General features: G+C 39.4%; 1 protein-coding gene across 1 annotated transcript in view; it reads left to right on the forward strand.

Annotated features, from left to right (window-relative positions):
• The first annotated feature begins 731 nt into the window (after nucleotides 1-731).
• The window catches only part of GRIP2 (glutamate receptor interacting protein 2), a 513383-nt gene continuing 494228 nt past the window's right edge, over nucleotides 732-19886 (forward strand). The window contains exon 1 of the mRNA XM_087954659.1: nucleotides 732-840. Coding sequence (XP_087810785.1) covers nucleotides 786-840 — 55 coding nt within the window. The 5' untranslated portion in view covers nucleotides 732-785. The remainder of the gene's footprint in view (nucleotides 841-19886) is intronic.

Consider the following 19886-nt stretch of genomic DNA (forward strand, 5'->3'; position numbering starts at 1 on the left):
ACTCATTCAGACGAACCGGGGCTGTTCCGGGAAATACCCAGTCCGAGATTGTGAGATTGTATTACCTCACGCCGTTCCCGCAAAGCGTGGGCGGGAGGAGGGCGCGGGATCGAACTCCGAGAGCCTCCCGCCACTCAACCCCAACCCCTCAACCCTCCAACCCGGGATCGCCGGGCGTCGGAACCCCGCTCTGGTCAGAGGAAGGCTAGTCTTGCAGAGGCAGAACCAAGCCAAGGCTCCCCGTCCCCTCCCGCGGCTCCCCTGGCTCCTGCGGCTACTTAGTACGATCCCTCCCCTCCGGCGCCCCGCGGCCAACCGCAGCTCCCGTGGCCGTCTATCTAATCCTATCTCCGTGCCCCAGGGCAGGCGAAAGAGAGACTTCGCGCAACAAACCGGGGAGAGCCTCCCGTCTCGCGCAGCAGCGAGCTCGGTCTGCCGGCTTCGCGCCTTCCTCCTCGCCGCCTCGGCCAGCCCCCTCCACTTGCCCTCCTCCCCCCCCCGCCCCGCACCTCCTTGCTTTCCTACCGGTCCAAAACACAGATGGAGCACGCGGCGGCCGCCAATGCTTAGCCGACTGGCTCCGCAGGCAGCCTCGCTTCCCTAGCTGCCTCCGTCTGCCCCTGCACTTCTGGCCTGGCGAGGTGGCGGGTGGGGGAGCGGGAGGGGGGAAAGGAAAAAAAAGCGGGAGAGGGGTGGGGGTGAGAGCTCTCTGCTCAAGCCTTCCCCGGGAGGAAGAGCCCTCCGACCCTTCTCCACGCCGTTTGGCGGGTTGACCCTCTGCCGGGATGCCGGGCTGGAGGAAGAATCTAACCCTGTGCCTGCAGAGGATGCAGGAAGAAGGTAAGGGGGAAGGGGGGCTCGGCGGAGCCCCTCCGGGGCAAACCCTACCGCCGGAGGGCATGCGTGAAAGTGCTTTGAAGCTGAGCGGGGCGGAGAGGTGTGGATATGTGTGTTTCTTGGGGGGGCGATTGAGGATGCCGAGAAGAAGGACGGCGAGTGGGTGGGCGGAAAGAGGGCGCCTGCCAATGTCTGTTGGGCTTGGGCCTGGGGCATGCTTTAAAAAATGCAGGCTGGTGTTGAGGCTGCTGGATAATTTATTTATTTCCAGGGGACATAAGACAGCAGGTCTTAACGTTAAGTGAGCAACAGAAGTCACCTTAAAACAAAACAAAAAAACAACGGCTGGCCAAAATGTACCTTCATTTGATTCTTTGAGCGAACGGATGGGGCCCTTTGGGATTTAACAGTGGTTTGTTTGCCCCCTTGTCAAGAAGAATGGGAATGGAATTTGGCAAGTGAATTGGGCACAAATGAAAGAGGAAAAAACCCAAATCGTTGGTTTTTTGGCAGACGGGCCAGGCAGCAATTAGGTTGCCAGGGATGAGTTTCTGCAGTGGATTATTAAGGTTCTTGTGAAATGTCACTATAATGGCCCTTATAAGGTTTCCTTACTTGCTGATGAATAGTTCTCGGAGTTAGGAGAGAAAGAGAGACAGGGTTGGTGTGATCCGCAGAGAGGGATGTCAAATTAAGGCTGCACCAGCGGGCTCATAAAAGTTTGAGGAAATGTCCCACCAGGTGGCAGAATGTGAAGGAGATTGAAAACCTTGCACCAGAGTTGAATTTTCTTCCTGTGTTTAAGAGTGATATGAAGGTAGACTGGAGTAAGGAATGTACTTGGCTTTGGGGATTAATTGACAATGCCTCCAATGTTGATCTCTTGTGTTTTTATATACCTGTGGGCAAAGTGTGTTGTTCTTTTGCCTTGATGTGGCTGAAGGTCCTATTGCTAATGCATCTTATTCTTGCCACCAACAGTGTTCCAAAATGTCAACGAAGCTACAGGACTATATTAAGCAAATAAATTGCTCTTGCTAGTCACAAATTCCAGATTGTGTTTTCAACTTTCTATATACTATGAGATAGATATATCTGTAAATAAATGATTTTAAGTATTTAGGTTTCTGCCAGTGTTCTTTTGTTAATATGTGGTGTTGTTTTAGCATCGTTTGATCATTGTGTTTTCAACTGGCAATTCAGATATTTTATGGAATGGGATTGTTAATGTTGTTCAAAGATTAACAATCTTACTTTACTTACTGGTTTTAAAATTATTGTACATTGTTTCCAGGGTCATATTACAGCTAAACCTACTGATGGCACATGCAAGAGATACACATTAGTAATTCTGAACCATTGACTGAACTCATAGTTTTGTCATATTTTTGTGCCTTCCCCAGCAAGTTACACTCCTTTGCTTTCTTCTTCTTTATTGAACTTTTTTCTATAAGTTTATAAAATAAAATTCTCATTGGGGAGATTTATACATGTTGCATATATATGAACCCAGGTTTATACAAAATGGGCTTGATAGGCAAAACATAAGAATTTATTTCTATTGGAGTGAAAATGCACTACAGAATTCTTCTCTGATTGTTAGAAATATTGAACCGAAGAAATAGAAGAACAGCAGATGTTGCTTATTTTGATTCTCAACCTCTGAGAATATGATAGAAACATCATATTGTGATATTGTGAATATGATAGAAACATTCCATTGCTAAACTCTTTGATTTTTTGTGTGAAACTTTGATGATGAGGCTTTATACTCTCTACTGTAAGAGAGACTGAATAAAATTTGGGTTAAAGAAATCACAGAGCTGATAAAACATGGCAATTTCTATATGATTATCTCTATTTCACTTGAGAATATTGACAATCAAAGAACATGTTAACTTTTAGCCAAATTTCTTATCATTTCTAATATATAACTGTATGAAACACCAATGAGAGATTTCATGCACAATAAGTTCCTGAACTTAGAGGCTCATTAAGATTCACTGAGAATTAAAAAGCAATCTGGTCAGTGTTTAGGTGATATACTGATGTGCTGAATATCTTGTAGTGGTGTGTGAATTGGACTCAATACAATTTGAACATTCAGATCAATTTGGAATATTGATCTAATTCTGAGTCCAATTAGATTCAGAGTGATTGGATTACATACAGGCATGGAAAACAAATTAGTCTGAATCAATTGGAATGAATGTGGAGCATCAGATATACAGTCTGGCATAGTAACTAGAGAAGGGATTTCCCTTCTCATCTTCTAAACTACTATTTCCCCTCTATTTTCTCTCTCTTTTTTCACAAAGAACAAAAACACTAAGCAATAATATTCCTGTACAACAGACCATGACAGTGTTTTTCTACTGGGAAAACAAGAGGCAGCTCATCAAATATCACACTGCATTTGGACTCTCAGAAAACTTTACAATAGTATTGTGAACTCTTTAATATTAAGAGAGAAACTGGACTTGTTATAGTTCTTCCCAATTTTTTTTTTGTGTGTAGGTTTTTTTGTTTTTGCCTGTTCCTGTTCTCTTAGTATAATTCAGAAAGCATGACCTTTCCAGTTTAATGAACCAGGATTTGGAGAAATAAGACTTTCTAGCTTACTGATAGTAATTTCTCATTCTGACTTTATTGATCATGTGCATAGTACAATATGACTTTGGATTTCATCCAGCTAATAGTAGCAAAGCTACCTATTTTATTTCGTTTTGAAGTAGGATGGACCAAGCAGAATACAATGGTCATTAGGTGTCAGACAAGTTTAGGCACAATATTTTGCATTCATAGATAAGTTCTTAGAGTTATTTATCAGGGTTCATTCACAAGAAAATGTTGCAATTTGCCAGCTGTACACATTCACTAAGAGGGATTCTGCTTTGCCTCAAGATTAATTTCAAATATATTATTGATGAAGATAAGGCCTTGTCCACCTTGTACAGTATAGCATTTTAGAATAGGGAGGTATGTTTGGGGCTCCGTGACTACCCTTGGTCTTCTGATAGCATGTTGAGGTTTTACTCTAAAAGTAGATGAGATAAGGACAAAGCAATGGGTGAAGAGGGAGAAAAGATGAATTTGATTTACTCCAGTGTTAACAGTATTATGTTAAATTGATTAAATATAATATGGATAATTATTCCCCAATAGTAAATATAGGAAATAAATTCCATCCAATAACAAATATGTGAGAAATACATTCCAGTAAATATGTGGGTAGGAACAAGAAGGATGTTGAGAGGCTGTTATTGCTAGGAAGATAGCAGTCTGAACTGTCTGATTCCATAAGAGACCACTGCCTTCAAAGCAAAAAAGTGTATCTCCTTAAGTCACTGCCTTGAAAATGTCCTGTAAGGCAAGTCAATTTTATTAACACCCTCATCCTGCCTCCTTTGTTTTACAGTCATAAAGTTGAGGTTTAGGAACCTGTTCACGGCAGAGAAAAGATTTAGGATTATTGTTCACCCTTGTAGCTACTCAGCTGCAATAGCTCTCAGGAGGTTGCACGCATGAAATATGCAGATGCATTTTTTCATTCAGGAAAACATTCAGGCTTTGGTTGGTCAATGCAAGATGCTTTATAACAACTGGCCCCAGTTTCTGCTGAGCAGGTTAGTACCTGGGCACCGGACATACATGCATTATGCTTCTGCACATCATTCTTATGAGTATTGAACAATGTGCCTATCCATCCTTTTCCAATCAAACATTTAGGACAACCCTGTGATTATTTCACTGAAGAGAAAGAAAGGAAGGAATGTATATTTTGTGTTATTCAGCATTCATGCCTCCCCCCACTTTCAAGGGGAAAAAAAGGAGGAGAGCAATTTCTTAAGTTTGTGAATAACTTTCTCTGCATGAATCAGCTGGAAAAGAAGAGTGCCAGAGTGCTCAAAGGCAGAGATAGCACAGGCTAGGATTGGTGCTGCATTGTGCCTTTCCTTTTGCTGTGCTTCTCCAGTTTATATTGCTCTGTGATGGTTACCTAGGAAACAGATGTAGGAATATACAATGGAATTTCATTGGCTGCATCATTAGACTGACTGTGAGATTTGTGGGCCGAATTGAAAGTCTGAGCAAGTGAAGCCTTGAGATTGTTTTGAGTTGTAAGTCAAAACAGTGCTGCTCAATCTTCAACCTACCTGCCTGATTTTTTAAAAGTACAAACCATGTCATACATTAAGAGATTAGATTATAATGAGAGAATTTCAGGTGAATTAAGTGCTTATTAAAATAGGTTCCAGGCTTGGTTCTGACAGAAAATTGCTTATCAGTTAAATTTTTTTTAAACTAATTCTAATATTAAAGACTACTCTATGAGTTGGATCCCAGTTATTCCCAATGCCTGCTCCTGTTATTTATACATTTCTTTAATTACATCTTAATGTTTATTTATTTTTATGTAAGATGTTATTCATTAAAGGAATCTAACATGTGAGCAGTTGCTGCAAATTAAAATAATACTGCAGATTTACTGGAAAATTTGGGTTGAAGGAAGATTCAGTCTTGTTAACATTTTGTAGAGATCTTAAACATTTTAACATAAAAAGAACCATGTTGAATCACAGCCAAATTCTTTTTAATTCAGCCTCCCTTTTCCTCAATGGGCAACACATGCCTCTTGGGAAGTTCACAAGAAGGTTATGAAAGAGAACAGCAATATCATATGGATGCTTCTCAGACATTTGATTACTGGAATCAATCTCATTCCAAAAACATTTAAGGTAGTAACCATCAATATATCTTGGAGTGTCAGTACTTTTGTTCATATATATGCTTCTAGTATATGAAGAAGTAATTACTTTGGTTTTTCACGAATTCTCCACATTCAGCTTCATTGACTGGCTACAGATTGTATTTATTTTGTGCTAGATATCTCCAACAGCTCAAGACAATGTACATTGGAATCATTCATCCTTTATACTAGCAGCAACAACTCTGTGAGGTAGGTTGGTCTAAGAGTATAATTGACCCAGTGCCACACCATGTGTTTCCATGGGTGAGTGCCAGTTTGATGTAGTGGTTAGAAATTGTGAGTTGAAATCCTGCCTTGGACATGAGGTTAATTGGGCAACCTTGGGCCAGTCACTCTCTCTCAGCTCTAGGAAGGAGGCAAGGACAAGTTACTTCTGAAAACTTGCAAAAAATATGCAGGGACTTGTCTAGGCAGTCAACACTGACTTGAAGGTGCATGTGCACAAGCACATACATGTGCCCACATACACAGAGCTCCTAAAGCATCATACCATACCATTTTTACTACAGAATATGAAAAGCATTTCTCACTTTATCATGTCTACACCAAGGAAAATTGTATTACATGACTAATAAATGCAATGTTTGGACAAAGTCTTATAAACATAAAATATCATATACTATGATGCCTTGTTGTCAAGGATAATGTCTAGCCACATAATTATTACAGGCTAAACTGGATTATGGTTATGTTAAGTCTAATCTGATAAATAAGCAAAGCTTTTGGGTAGATTACAAACATTTAATGTTTCTTTAAAAAGTAAACACAGTAAAATAATAAAAGCAGTAAAAATGGCGTCTGAGTGACAGCACTGCTTAGGATTTTGCCAGGACCCCTAGCCAGGCTATGCTGTAATGAATCATAATACTGTATCATTTTGAAATTCTCCTGGAAAATCTGAAGTTGGTGGGCCAGATGGACATGGAGGAGTAAGTGAGGAAGAAAAAAGAACTTGATGAATTAATGTTAGAGGAATTATTATTCACTGTAATTTTTTGGAGGGGGGGGCATTTAACATACTAATTAGAATGTGACATTGTTGGTTGGGTCTTGCTCTGCTGGTTATGAAGGCTATAGGTTAGGGGTGTCAAACTCGCGGCCCTTGGGCTGGATGCATCATGCGCTGGCCATGCCCACTCCTGGTTTAGCGAAGGAGAAAAAAGTCATGATACATCATGTGACGACAATGCGACACTGCAAGTTTGATACCCCTACTATAGGTGAAAGAAGATAGTATATTCAGGACAATAGTTTCTTTGATTGCATGGAAGGTACATTCTGAAGGAGGGATAGGCTATTAGTAAGTGCTGAGCCAGGAAGGTGGTATCTAAGGGGACAAGTATATGTAATGGAATGTATTATTCATTTTGAGGAAAGAGAAGGAGAGATGCTACCTAGGAAAGAATAAGACAAGAGAGGCAGGATTCTCCAATCACTTAATTGTCACAGAAAGAAACTGAGAAAGGACATGCCTTAATGGACCAGGCAACTAAAATTGGTGGACAGGAAGTTTGCACTTTCAGTTTTGCAGGATTCTATTAATGTAGCCTTACAATAAAGTAGAATTAGATCATCTAGTTCTATTTCCGGTCTACTTTATATGGGAGGGCCAACAGCATTTAAGGGTCAAGAGAGTTTGCCTATCCCTCTGCAGTGCTTTGTTTCCAACATAGGGGAAACACTCTTGTATTTTCATTTTTCTCCTGTTGAATTCTGGGTAATTACTGACTAAACCATCTTCTGGGTGATTTGATTCCAAATAGTAAGGTAGAGTGGTTTGTGTAATAGAGATCTGAAATATGGATGATACGATCTAGGTCTCCCTTCCAGGCCTAAGATGTGAAAGGCTAAGAGTTTAGAGTGTGCTTGACTAGAGCTAAGAAAGCAAGGTAAGATGGGAATTCTGCTGGTGTTCTACGATCTGGTGTACCCTGAGTGACTGCCAAACAGTTTCTCTGCCTGGAATGATGTTGGAGGTTGTATTGTGAGTCTTGTATTGTGAGTCTACTTTATTCATGCAGTCTTAGTTCCTGATCTGATCTGAAAGACAATACAATCTTTCAGAACTGGTCAGGAATGCATGACCACCACAACACCCTGGACCTGTCTCAGACATTTGCCCTCACTTAGCCAGTAGCTTATCCTCTAGACTAGGTCTTTGGCAATTATAATGATGATCTTTGGTTGGGGAGACAGAAGTGATTCCTTTGTCATGGATAGCTCACCATCTGGGTTTTGCAGTGTTTGGGTTCATCCCTTCCTTACAGTGGCACTGGCCAGTTCTGAAGGGCTACTCCTACATCTTCTAAATCTGGTAGAATTCCAAAATCTGTTTGATGGTGCACTGAACCTTTGAATAATGTCTTGTGGACTGACTAGAATTGACTCCCAAGCCACATCTGTCTATATAGTTGAATTATAGAATTTATTTTAATTTTATTCACAGGCCAGAGTCACTTATTGAGATGGACAGTCATACAAATGGAGGGAGGGAGGGAGGGAGGGAGGGAGGGAGGAGGGAGGGAGGGAGGAGGGAGGGAGGAAGGAAGGAAGGAAGGAAGGAAGGAAGGAAGGAAGGAAGGAAGGAAGGAAGGAAGGAAGGAATTAAGGAATTTTGTGTACCAGGAAGGAAACTTGCTTGGAAACAACTACTATATTGCTAATGTTTTTCCCTCCTTGAAACAGTTCAGTTCTTTTTTTCATTGTGTGTTTTAAGAAGAGTCCAAAAATCCATTTTGTATCATAACTTTTCAGCATAGAAGCAATAATTTAATCTGCTGCCAGATTTCTAGTGGTGATGCCATGTATTCTGGGTTATTCTTTGATTACTTATTGTTTGATGCTGTGATATTGTATATTTTATGATTTTTGTCTTGTTTTATGATGCTGTTCTTTTTGTCTCAGAGTATCTCTTCAGGGTTCTGATTGTTATTTACTGAAATAGTTGCTAAGGACTGGCTTTATGTGAAGTATATAAATGAGCAACATAAATATAAGGTATTTATTTAATTGTTTAGGGAAGCCATATAAAATCCAGTATTCCAGTGGAGAGGAGGAACTTGCACGTTTTCTCATGCCAAAATAAAATAAAATAATTCAATAATTAAATTATGCAATTAAAAATTAGCATAGTCAATCACAATACTGATCCCCTTTTTTTCCTCCATGTCCCTTTCTGGAGTTCGTTTCTGCAGAGATCCTGGGCACAAATATATCAAATTTTGTAGGCACTGGGAGTCATTGTGTTTTTCCAACTGTAAAAGTGTAAATACCCTTTAGTTTTCCTTCAGGTCTTCTAAAATTCTGTTTCAGTTCTTCTGTCTTCAGAATATGTCAGAATAAGGCTAGTCCATTTCTAGATTTAGGATTCTGCCAATTTCAGGGCAAGTTCTATATTATTTACATATTGATGACACATATACTTTCTACACTGTTTGTGTAGATATTATATGAAAATTTTAGTTGTAGTAAATATGTCTGTATAACAGTTTACATTCTAGTTTTTGGGTTTAACTGGTTTCGTTGATCAGCTGCTTGTTCATTCAGCAACTTTAATGACTTCTTTTTATCGCTTACCCTGAAGGCTCACCTGGGTGTTATAAAGTAGCACATTACTATTAGCATGCCAGCCAATAATTAGCTGGCTTGCTTTTAACCAACCAATCCATTAATTAACTGAATCAAATAAATTGTACCATATCTCAACACAGGGGTTATATGGAGAACATTTATAAAGACTATTTTCTCTTGATTGAATAGTATAGGATTGCTCAAATCGTGGGGGCTTAGTTTCTCTCTGTGCTTGTTTGTGTGTATGTGTACTGAATGCAATTTGTGGCTGAGGAGAAGCCAATGGTTGGCTCATATTACTATATATGTATAAGATGCAATTCCAATATATTTGCCCATATGTTGAACTGTATCCCTGTTATGTGGAAAACAGTGATTCCGTAATGGGTTTGGGTACATATGTTGAGTATAGGATGGGCAGGGAAAATATGGTTGACAATTCCTTTGCCCTGAAGGAAGTTTATTGCGGGGTCTGATTTTTTTAAATAGTAGGCCTTGATACAAAACTCATAAATACAGCATGAGCGAATCAGGTATGGAAGGGGTGCAGTTTACATGTAGGGGAGCACCAGTTATCTTAGACTTGCTATGCCATTTGAGCCTTCACATGTTGAGACTGAAGTCTTGAGTAGGAGTTTTGTGAAGAATTTGGCAACTTTAAATCTGTAACATTCATCAGATTGTATTTCTTTATAAGGTTTCTGACACCCACAGAATTCAGACACTCATAGAGTAATTTGGAGTTGGGCAAAAACAAAATAAAATGAATAAATAATATTTATTAAGCTACTGGTTTGAGATATATGGTTATTAAAATTGAATGAATGAGTGAATGAATGCATATAAGACATATTAAATTTTAGCTGTAATGCTTTCTGTTTATTTGCTTAGGATGTTACCAATGTTAGAATGATAGTTATCATAATTTCATGGGTTCTGATCCAGTTGTAATTTCTGGGTGATTTTCAAGGGCAGCCCTATATAGACTACATATAGGGAAGTCCAACTGGGAAGTGATCAAGCAGTCAAGACTGGTCCAGGAACGTCTAGGGAAGTGCTGCTCCATTGATAGCTAAAGATAAACCTCACCAGACCCAGGATGGTGGAAACCCCATCTTGCTAATTGGTTAGTATTAGCAATTATTTAGTGTTACTATTGGATTCATTGCTCTGAGATTCTTCTCTACATAGTCCCTTGATACTGGCTTTCTGATGATGTTGTCCAAAATTTAGGAATTGGCATAGCAACTTTTCCTAGCAAAGTGCAAGTCATGTGGACTGTGGTTGCTAAAATTAACAAAACAAACAATAAGCTGCTAGATGGCTAAGAAGCATTCTCTTTTTATTTATTACACTCTGTCATCTATCTTTATGATTTTTTAAACTCCAGCCCCTCATTTCCAGGGGTGGGCTGCTGGGGGTTTGCAGGGGTTCAGGAGAGCCCCTAGCTAAGATTCTGTGCAGGAGAACCCCCAAATCCCACTCTTGGCTGGCCCCACCCACCCCTCCCCTCCCAGGAGTCCTGATGTTTTGGATGCAGGTAAGTGCAGTGCATGTGGAGGCTTGGGGAGGGCAAAACATGGGCTTCCCAAAAGTTCGGGAAGGCTGGAAATGGGCCTATTTCCCACTTCAAGAGAGCTTCCAGAGCCCAGGGAGGCCGTTTTCGCCCTCCCAGAGGCTTGAGGAAAGCCTCCAGAGCCCAGGGAGGGCAAAATTGCCCCCCCTACTGTGGTGCAGGAGGCTGACTAGGCCACACCCACCATGGCCACGCCTACCCAGCAACCGGGCAGAGAACTCGTTGCTAAAAATTTTAAACCCCACCCCTGCTCATTTCAGTACTGTGTATTGGCTTGGCTGAGAAAGAATCATTCATGGTTAAGGATGTACAGGCTACTGTTTGTTGTCAATTTTAATTATACAGGCCACTGCTGTTTGAATAAAGTGTTAAAATGGAGAATATGACCTTCAGTTACATATTCACTGTATGGTGTAGAATAACAATGGCTTAAAAGTCAAAGCTGGAATGTTCATTCATCAAAATGATAGGACTGCAAGAACAAATCTGATTCTGAAGGGTTTTCCCTACATTTCATTAAAATATAGGGAAATGCGATGCAAGTGGAACTGCGTGGCTGTTCACAGTTCTTCCTTATGTCTTTGATGAGATCTACATTCGGATCTCTGATCTCTGGGTAGACTGGACTCTCTCTCTCTCTCTCTCTCTGAAGACCCCTGCCCTATAATAATGTCACTTAAACATCTGCCCTTCTTCAGAAGAAAAATAAAATCCAGATCAAATTATTGTTCATTAAAAGCAGTTAAGGAAGTGGTATTTTCCTATAGAGTACTAAAGTTTATTGATCTTCCTTTAAGAAGGATAACACACTTGAGTTTCCAGGTGGATCCAGGATGGGCTCAGAAGGATTTATTCATTCTGGGAAGTCTACTGAGAGCAAGGGTCTTCAAACTTGGCAAGTTTAAGACTTGTGGACTTCAACTCCCAGAATTCCTGAGCTAACATGACTGGAGGAGGAATTCTGGGAGTTGAAGTCCACAAGTCTTAAAGCTGTCAAGTTTGAAGACCCCTGACTTAGAGTTTATTTAGAATTTGTCAGCTGTGGTATTTTTCCTGCAAAATAATTATAATTATAGTTAACTAAATTCCAATGCACTAAGAACCTTCTGAATTGCTTTCCTTAATGTACATAACTTATTGAATGCATTTGTATTTTAACTCAGAAAATTCTTAAACTGAGTATAGAACTGAAGCCAGAGGCTTTTCTTTTAGGCTTGATGGAAAAACAGATCCATGGAACTTTGTCCTTTAATATAACAACAGAAATAAGACTTCTCTATATGCTGAGATGGAAGGACTCACATATACCCACAAGGGAAGAATGGATGCTGAAATTAATGGAGTTGGCAGAGATGGTAAAATTGACTGTTTTGATTAAAGAAAAGTCTTTGTCTAGTTTCATTTTGATTTGGAAGCTACTATTGGATTTTTTTTTATTGAAAGTGAAAGGAAATTATAACCTTGGGTTTTGATGGTTAGATATTGTTTGTATTGATAGAAGTACTATTAGTTATGATTTATTCTAGTTCAAAAGGTTATTGATTTTTAGCTTTTTATCTGCACTGAAGAAAGTTGGATGTTATTTTTTTCTGTAACCCCCCCCCCTTTTCGTTTTCCTAATTATTTTTCCTTACACTCTTACCTTTTTATTTTAAATTCTTTTTTCCTTCACTATTTTGTACTTTATATTTTTCAAAAGTCAAAAATATGTGCCTGGATGTCAAATTTGTAATATAAATCCCTCTGAAAAAGTCAAAGCAAGTTGAGTTCAATGTGTAATAAAAAGGTCTCTGGGGAGATATATCCATCATAAGGTCAATAGAAAGTTTAATTTCAAATAGTGTGTAAGAAAGGATCTATCTAGAAAACATAACTCAGAGGATGCAATTTGGGTTGGTCACTGGGACCAGAGGTCTAGTCTTCTGAGCTTTTGGACTCATGCTGGAGCCCATCTTCAGGGAACTTCTCTCTGGCTAGAGCAGAGATCTCCAAACTTGACAGCTTTAAGACTTGTGGACTTCAACTCCCAGAATTCCTCCTCCAGTCATGTTAGCTCAGGAATTCTGGGAATTGAAGTCCACAAGTCTTAAACCTGCTAAGTTTGAAGACTCTTCCTTGAAGATGGGCTCCAGCATGAGCCAAAATCTGGAAAGACAAAACCTCTGTTCCCGGTGAACGACCCAGATTGGATCCTGCAACATTATCCTGGGACACATATATTCACCTTCATACATAACTTAGACTTACAGCTTGCATTTGCTTCATCTAAGAGAATGAAAAATCTAAACAGCTCTTCCCATTGAAAATGGATGAAAGACAATGGCTTTTACAACCAGTAATGCAGAATCAATAGCAGTTGATGGAAAGTGAATGAAGATCAAAGAAAACTGTATTGGAATACACCTGTGTGCTTGCTCTCTGTGTGTATACACACATACAGGTACATACAGTACACAAGCAAGATTATGCCCTTCCACATGCTAATGTTTCTGAGCCTGAGGCTGAAGCTGTGTGTGTATGTGAATATCTATATCCAATTTAATTACAGTGCTGAAGAAACACATTGTTTTGGAGCTTTAGAAGTTTAGAATTATGGGTTGTTAAGATTCCAATGGTGAGATAATATTACATTCTAAAGATTACAGAAAATATGATTCCCAGAGTATGGATCCCTTCAAGGAAGGCAATATTGTCATCCCAGTCTTGGGAGTATCTAAAGCTTTGCAGAAAAATGAAAAACTTTTTGGGGAAATTCTTTGACTGGGAAAGGTGGTAGAATCCCAAAATAGCTTAATGAAGCCTGGGCATCCTTAAATTTGGATTTAAGGATATGAGGCTTTCGTCCAAAACTTTGCATGGCTGCATTAGTTTTGGGGATTTGCTTAGGTTCTTTTAAGGATAGGTAATACTGGGTCAGATGCACTATTAAACTTTCTTGCCAGGATCATGTGAAATAATGTTGGAAAAGGCTCTTCTTTTACTCCCTTTGCTTCTTGTAGATGAATTCTTATTCTAAGCAAGCTGCTCTTCTTTTTCGGCCTATAAGAAGAGGAAAGATTACTAGAAAGAGAAACATTTCATGATGCCTCACATCTAGGAAAGCACCAAAGCCAGATATGTATTTCATTTGATACGTCTAGGAATCTCACCTTCTGCTTGGCAGTCATCCTAGCACACATTAAACAAAAACATCCATTAAAATAACTACAGCAAATGTGGGCATAATAAAATCAAATCTGAGAGCTACAAATGCCAAAACGATCTAAACCATGCCGGAGGAAAGCCCAGTGAAGTACAAGAGCATTTACAGACCACTGAGGGAGCCAGTTTCACCTTCCTTGGGAGGGGATTTAAGAATTGGCCCAGGTACTGCTGTGGGAAGGTCTTCTGAGTGCAGCGGCCTCCTCCTGTGATGGGATGGGCAACAGGGCCTTATGAGGAAAAGCAGTCAATCTGAAACAAGCCCTTTTCAATTCATGCTGACTTACTACCACCTGGGGGGAAGCGACTTGCAATTAAAATTGCAAGTAACTTCACTGACACAATATATTATCGTTGTCACTTCAAGTTTTTATTTTATATGGCTAAAATGGACTTTCCCATTGTTTGTATTCATTTAATGTATGATACCATGTACATTAAAATACCAGGACCTAGACAAAAGATTGGTGGGTTATAGTTGGGTGGAATGCTTTTTGAAGATAATAAAATATCTCTTTCATCCAGGAGCCCTTTTCAGGATGCACAGTTTCCTATTTATGCAACTCAAAGAAGGCAATTTTATGTCCATAGAAAAAGAGACATTACAACAGTGTTTCTAATTTCTTTCATTCCCTTCCCTCACTTTTAGCAAGAAAGAATACTTTGAATGATAGTCTATGAAAAACAATTTTGTTTATACTTTTTCAATTACAAATAATCCTTATTTAGAGGCCACAAACAGGACTGGCGACTCCATCATTAAGTGAGGCGGTTGCTTAGTGAAGCACCAAGATTTTAGGATCTTACTTCAGTTTTCCTTTGCTTTACCGGGCTGCAAAAGTTATAAAAGTGAGGGTTGGTTACAAAGCTACTATTTCATCACTATCCTGATTGAGTGGTCACTAAATGAGGTAGTCACTAAGCAAGGCTTTCTTGCCAGGATCACGTGAAATGCCATTTTTCAACCTCCTCCAATTAATGGAGGAGTGAAGGTCAGAAGGGAAGGCCACCAATTTGCAGACTGTTGCCAGGGAGAGTGATTCCAAGACTCATTTCCTTGCAATCTCTTCCATCCCCAACATCCTGGAGCCCTTGAGAGCAAACAAATAGCCATTCTCTGGTCAGCTTTACACTTTCATTCCCTTCTCTGTTGGCTGCAGGCCCAGCTGTTTTCTTTCCTCCAGTCATTTTACAGGGGGAGCCAATTGTGGCAGCTTTTCACACAGCCTTTTTTTTGTTGCATTTACTAGGGACCACATTGTGCAGCATGGTTTGCAACGCAGACGTTGATAAAACACCCCAAAATAGTAGTACTGTAACGGCTTTTAAATAGTTAAGGCATGGGTGAAATCTAGCTTTGAACATAGAAGGAAGCTGCTCTGCTTCCTTTTGCTGCTGTTTTCTCCTATTCTGTTTGCCATGTCAGATGCTCACTGCTGCCAGCACCATTGGCAAGAGCAGATGCAGTCAGTCAGATGCACACAGCAGGAAAATAGGCTCTAGAATGGTCTTCTTCAGCAGAGGCTGCCTTGAATAGTCCAGTGCTCCAGATGAAACTATAAAACACTCTTTTCCCCTTGCATCTCGGTATTGACCTGACCTGAGACATCAGGTTGACTGAAGCTTTAAAGGGTCCAGAGTTGCCATCCTTAGCTCTTCCATGCTCAGGAGTCCCAACCCTTTTTAAGGTTTAACACAGAGGTCCCCAAACTTGGCAACTTTAAGAATTCTGGGAGTTGAAGTCCACAAGTCTTAAAGTTGCCAAGTTTGGAGACCTCTGGTTTAACACTTCCATCAGTGAGCCATATCTTTCCCATGCCAGTAGGTTATTTCACACATTGCAATGACTGTTCTCAATTGTACAATGTCTTTCATATGTTCAATGTTTTAATGGTATGGGTACGTAATTAGGAAACTTGGAATCTTAGCTTGACTCTCAAGGAGGTCTAAAAAATGAAGTTGAATACCCATCATGCTGTCATGTTGTGACTCAGAGACATTATATCCTCATATTAAAAAGCTCTAGTATTTATGGAGACAGTCTATGGGGCAATAGGTTACAAATAATCAAAGCAAGGGTCAGCTGGCTTGGTTTGAATGCCCTCAAGGCACAATACAATAATGGAAACATGAAATGAAACAAATGTATGTGTTTGCAGATCATGAAAAGTAAATTTTTTTGAAGTGCTTGTCCAATTCTCGACTGCCATAGCTGGATTACAAGAAACAAAAGAGTGGAAAATAGGAGCAGGTGCATGAAACATAGCATGTCTTTCAGGATATAGAAAACAGCTGGTGCCAGAGAAATGAATATATCTCAGTCCATTTGTGAGAGAAATAACAAATAATCTACTTTTAGAAAGCTGGTTTCCAATGTTATCTTATGGAAATTTTTGTGGAAAGTATTCATCAATTGCCCAATCTTTTTTTTTCCTGGAGGAATGTTATCATCAAGCATTTAAATCAGTTGTAAACAATTTCTCATGGAAAATTATGTTTCTGCTGTGAACTAATCTGTATGATCTTGCATTCCCCCAGGTGACATATGCCAATTGTATTAAAGTTGATCTAATTGTTACACATAATGTTGCTTTTTAAAAGATCCGTAAAACAAAATACAAAGCTGGTACCCCCTTCCTCCCCCCCTTCACTGTTTGGACAGGCTTCCCTGAATTTTTTTTTCAAGGCTCATTGGTTTATCCATTCTGAAGCACATGTCATTTCAGAATCTGAAATAATAGCAAGTTAATTTTTGCTGGAGCAGAAATGACTCCCTCTCTAGCAGGATCTTCCCCAATCTGGTATCCTCCAGTTATATTGTACTGCAACTGCAATGTACTGTGACTGAGGAAGCACCATTTAACAGAAGAGCAATAGGAGAATGGATGAAACTGTCCATGAAGATATACTCTTGTCTCTCATGCATCATATAACCTAAAATATTTAAAATATAATAAAATATGGGAATAGTTAATAAACTCTAATTACAAATATAATCTTAATTCTTCTTTTATTTACACTGAGAGTTTATGCACCGAGGACAAATTCCTTGTGTGGCCAATCACACTTGGCCAATAAAGAATTGTGTTCTATTCTATTCTATTCCATTCCATTCCATTCTTCACTTTAATAGCTATCAGATGGTTAAACATATATGCTTTCAGCATATACATGCTGGTGTATGTAACAAAATTGGTTTATAGTTTATAAATAGTTATATCAGGAAAGGGCTTCCAGATAACAGAAGCTACTAGCGATCTGGTTGTTTTTCCTAGCTAAAAGTGAAATTGGTGACTTGGTTTATAAGAGACCTAGAGTAATGAAGCAGAGGATGGGAGCATAACTGGGACAACTGTTAGGAATGATTAGACATTAAGTAATAAAACATTAAGTAAATAAAATAAATAATAATACAAATTAATAATTAAAAATAATGAGTGAATTGGAAAGAAAACAAAAACAAACACAGAAAACACTCAAAGGGCAGACTGGATGGACCTCTGGGTCTTTTTCTGCCATCAATTTTCTATGTTTCATAGTGGTTTACAGTGCAGTACTGCAGGCTGCTTCTGCTGCCTGCCGGCTGCCTGCAATTTGGCAGTTCAAATCTCACCAGGCACAAAGTTGACTCAGCCTTCCATCCTTCTGAGGTGGGTAAAATGAGCACCCAGATTGTTGGAGGCAATAGGCTGAGTCTGTAAACTGCTTAGAGAGGGCTGTAAAGCACTGTAAAGTGGTATATAAGTAAATTCTATTGCTACATGCAATGCAGCACATTTTAAAGACCATTTGAAATTGTGTCTAACATTTGGATACAGAAGAGAATGCTTATTTCTCCATCCTCTTTATATCTGCATGAAAGAAGGTGGCAATATTTTTCTCATCATGTATCATTTAATCAAGGTATTGGAAGAAGGGAAGTAGAAAAAAATTGAAGCTTGCTGTGAGTAATTTTCATTATTCTTTATAGATAAGGTCAGTTGGATTCACTGCAGTGTGGACGCCTACATACATGCAGGTGACAGGGAGGAAAAATTGGCAGCTTCTGATCTTGTTCATAAGGACTCTTTTTAGCATGTAGATTTCTGAGAACATGGATAGGACATTAAAAAAGAGGAAGGCCACTCCCTGTTTAGTTGCTTCCTACCGGTACCTCTCTTTGCAGAATAATCAAATAGAATGGGACTAGCCTCACAATTGATATTTTCTTAAAGGGTGAGATATATTCCTCTTGGCTTAAGGGAAGCAGTTATAAGACTTTTATTGAAAAAAGTCATCTGGAATATCTGAAATATTTGAGCCAGTCTCAGTTATTTAAATGATAGGGAAAGGTGATAGGGAAAATAATGGCTCCTCATTTCAGATGCATATCAATATAATGTAATAAAGTACAGTAATAAAATGTATTACTGTATCTGGATGTATTCCAGATGATTTTTTGATTGGGATATTGCTTTAAAACTGGATGGGCAGGATGAAATTGTGTTAATTTTTTGGATATCTTGGTGGTGCGTGGTTATGTTAGCATGGTATTGTCTTGAGCTGGTACATTTGGGCCTGAAGGTCCTGTTTTTTAATTTACCATCTACAGGGAAGTGCTGTTGGTGGTCATTTGCAGTTTTGGAATAGAGTGGGTATTGACACACCATTGATATGTTGATGGCACTGACTGTTATTGCTGTATGCAAGAAAAGCACCTAGTACCCTTCAATATTGCCTAATTTCAATAATGGGCTGTATCAGGAAGAAGATCAAGTTACCTACTGGTACAAGATGAAGGGGCTGTTTGACAGAAGAAAACCATATTCAAAGATGAAGATGAAATTTATGAATCTACAGTCTCCAGTTCAGTTGTACTGAATTCATGGCTAGAGGCTGTGGCAAGAAATGTACATGCACAGTACCAGCTGTGACCCTTCCTAAACTGATCAGACTTAGCAATGGTTATCCACTCTGAGATTACATCCCATCTTGACTCTGCAGGGTGCTTTACATAAAGTTACTAGACCATTAAAAAAGGATCTGGAAATTGCAATTGGAGCAAATTGTGTCAGGCAGGCTACTAGCCAATTAAACAGACATCAATCACCTGATGCTTATACTTGATCTGCCAGTTGCCTACAGGGTGCAATAGAAGATGCTGACCTAACCCTTTAAAGTCCTAAATGTGCTAAGTATTTGAGAGACTGCCTCTCCTGCTAGACACTGATGTGTTCACTTAGTATTAGCTGAGATGTCTGCTGCCAGAGGCTTGCTCATCTATATGCAGAGCAGCTCTCTTTCCTGTGAGTCTTTCAGGCTATGGTGTGCTTTCCTAAAGGAAGTTCACCTGACTCCCATTGCCTCAGAATGTAGAAAATGGCTAAGGTTATATCTCTTTCATAAAGAGTTTAATTAATTAATTAGTTTGTATATTCTGCCTTAACTCTAGAACAGGGCTGTCAAACTTGTGGCCCACAGGCCAGATACATCACGCATGGGCCACGCCCCTGCCCGGTTTAGCAAAGGGGGAAAAAATCCCGATATATCACGTGACACTGTTGTCATGAAGTGAGTTTGACGCCCCTGCTCTAGAAGATGGGATAGATTATACTCCTTCCTCCTACCGTTTGTCCCGTAACAATTTGAAGGTTTACTGACTTTACCCAATAAGCTTCCACCATGTACAAGTGAGATAGGCAGCGATATAAATCAAATGAATAAATAAATAAAATAACGATGAGCTGTAACCTGCATCTCCCCAATTCTAATTATAATCTAACCCCTTTACTAACTGCATACACATTGTTATATATAGCACAGTGTTCTATCTAAGGGTATATTTATTTGCAATGTTCTAAACCACCTGGAGTGCTTATATAACTAGAAAGATTGAATACAAACCTCATAATTATGTTAAACCAATGCCAAATGAATGTCTGTGAGATGAGG

Source organism: Notechis scutatus, chromosome 2, assembly GCF_049901735.1.
Source record: "Notechis scutatus isolate UNSWTSFEM ecotype Mainland chromosome 2, rNotScu1.2, whole genome shotgun sequence".
Classification (NCBI taxonomy): Eukaryota; Metazoa; Chordata; class Lepidosauria; order Squamata; family Elapidae; genus Notechis; species Notechis scutatus.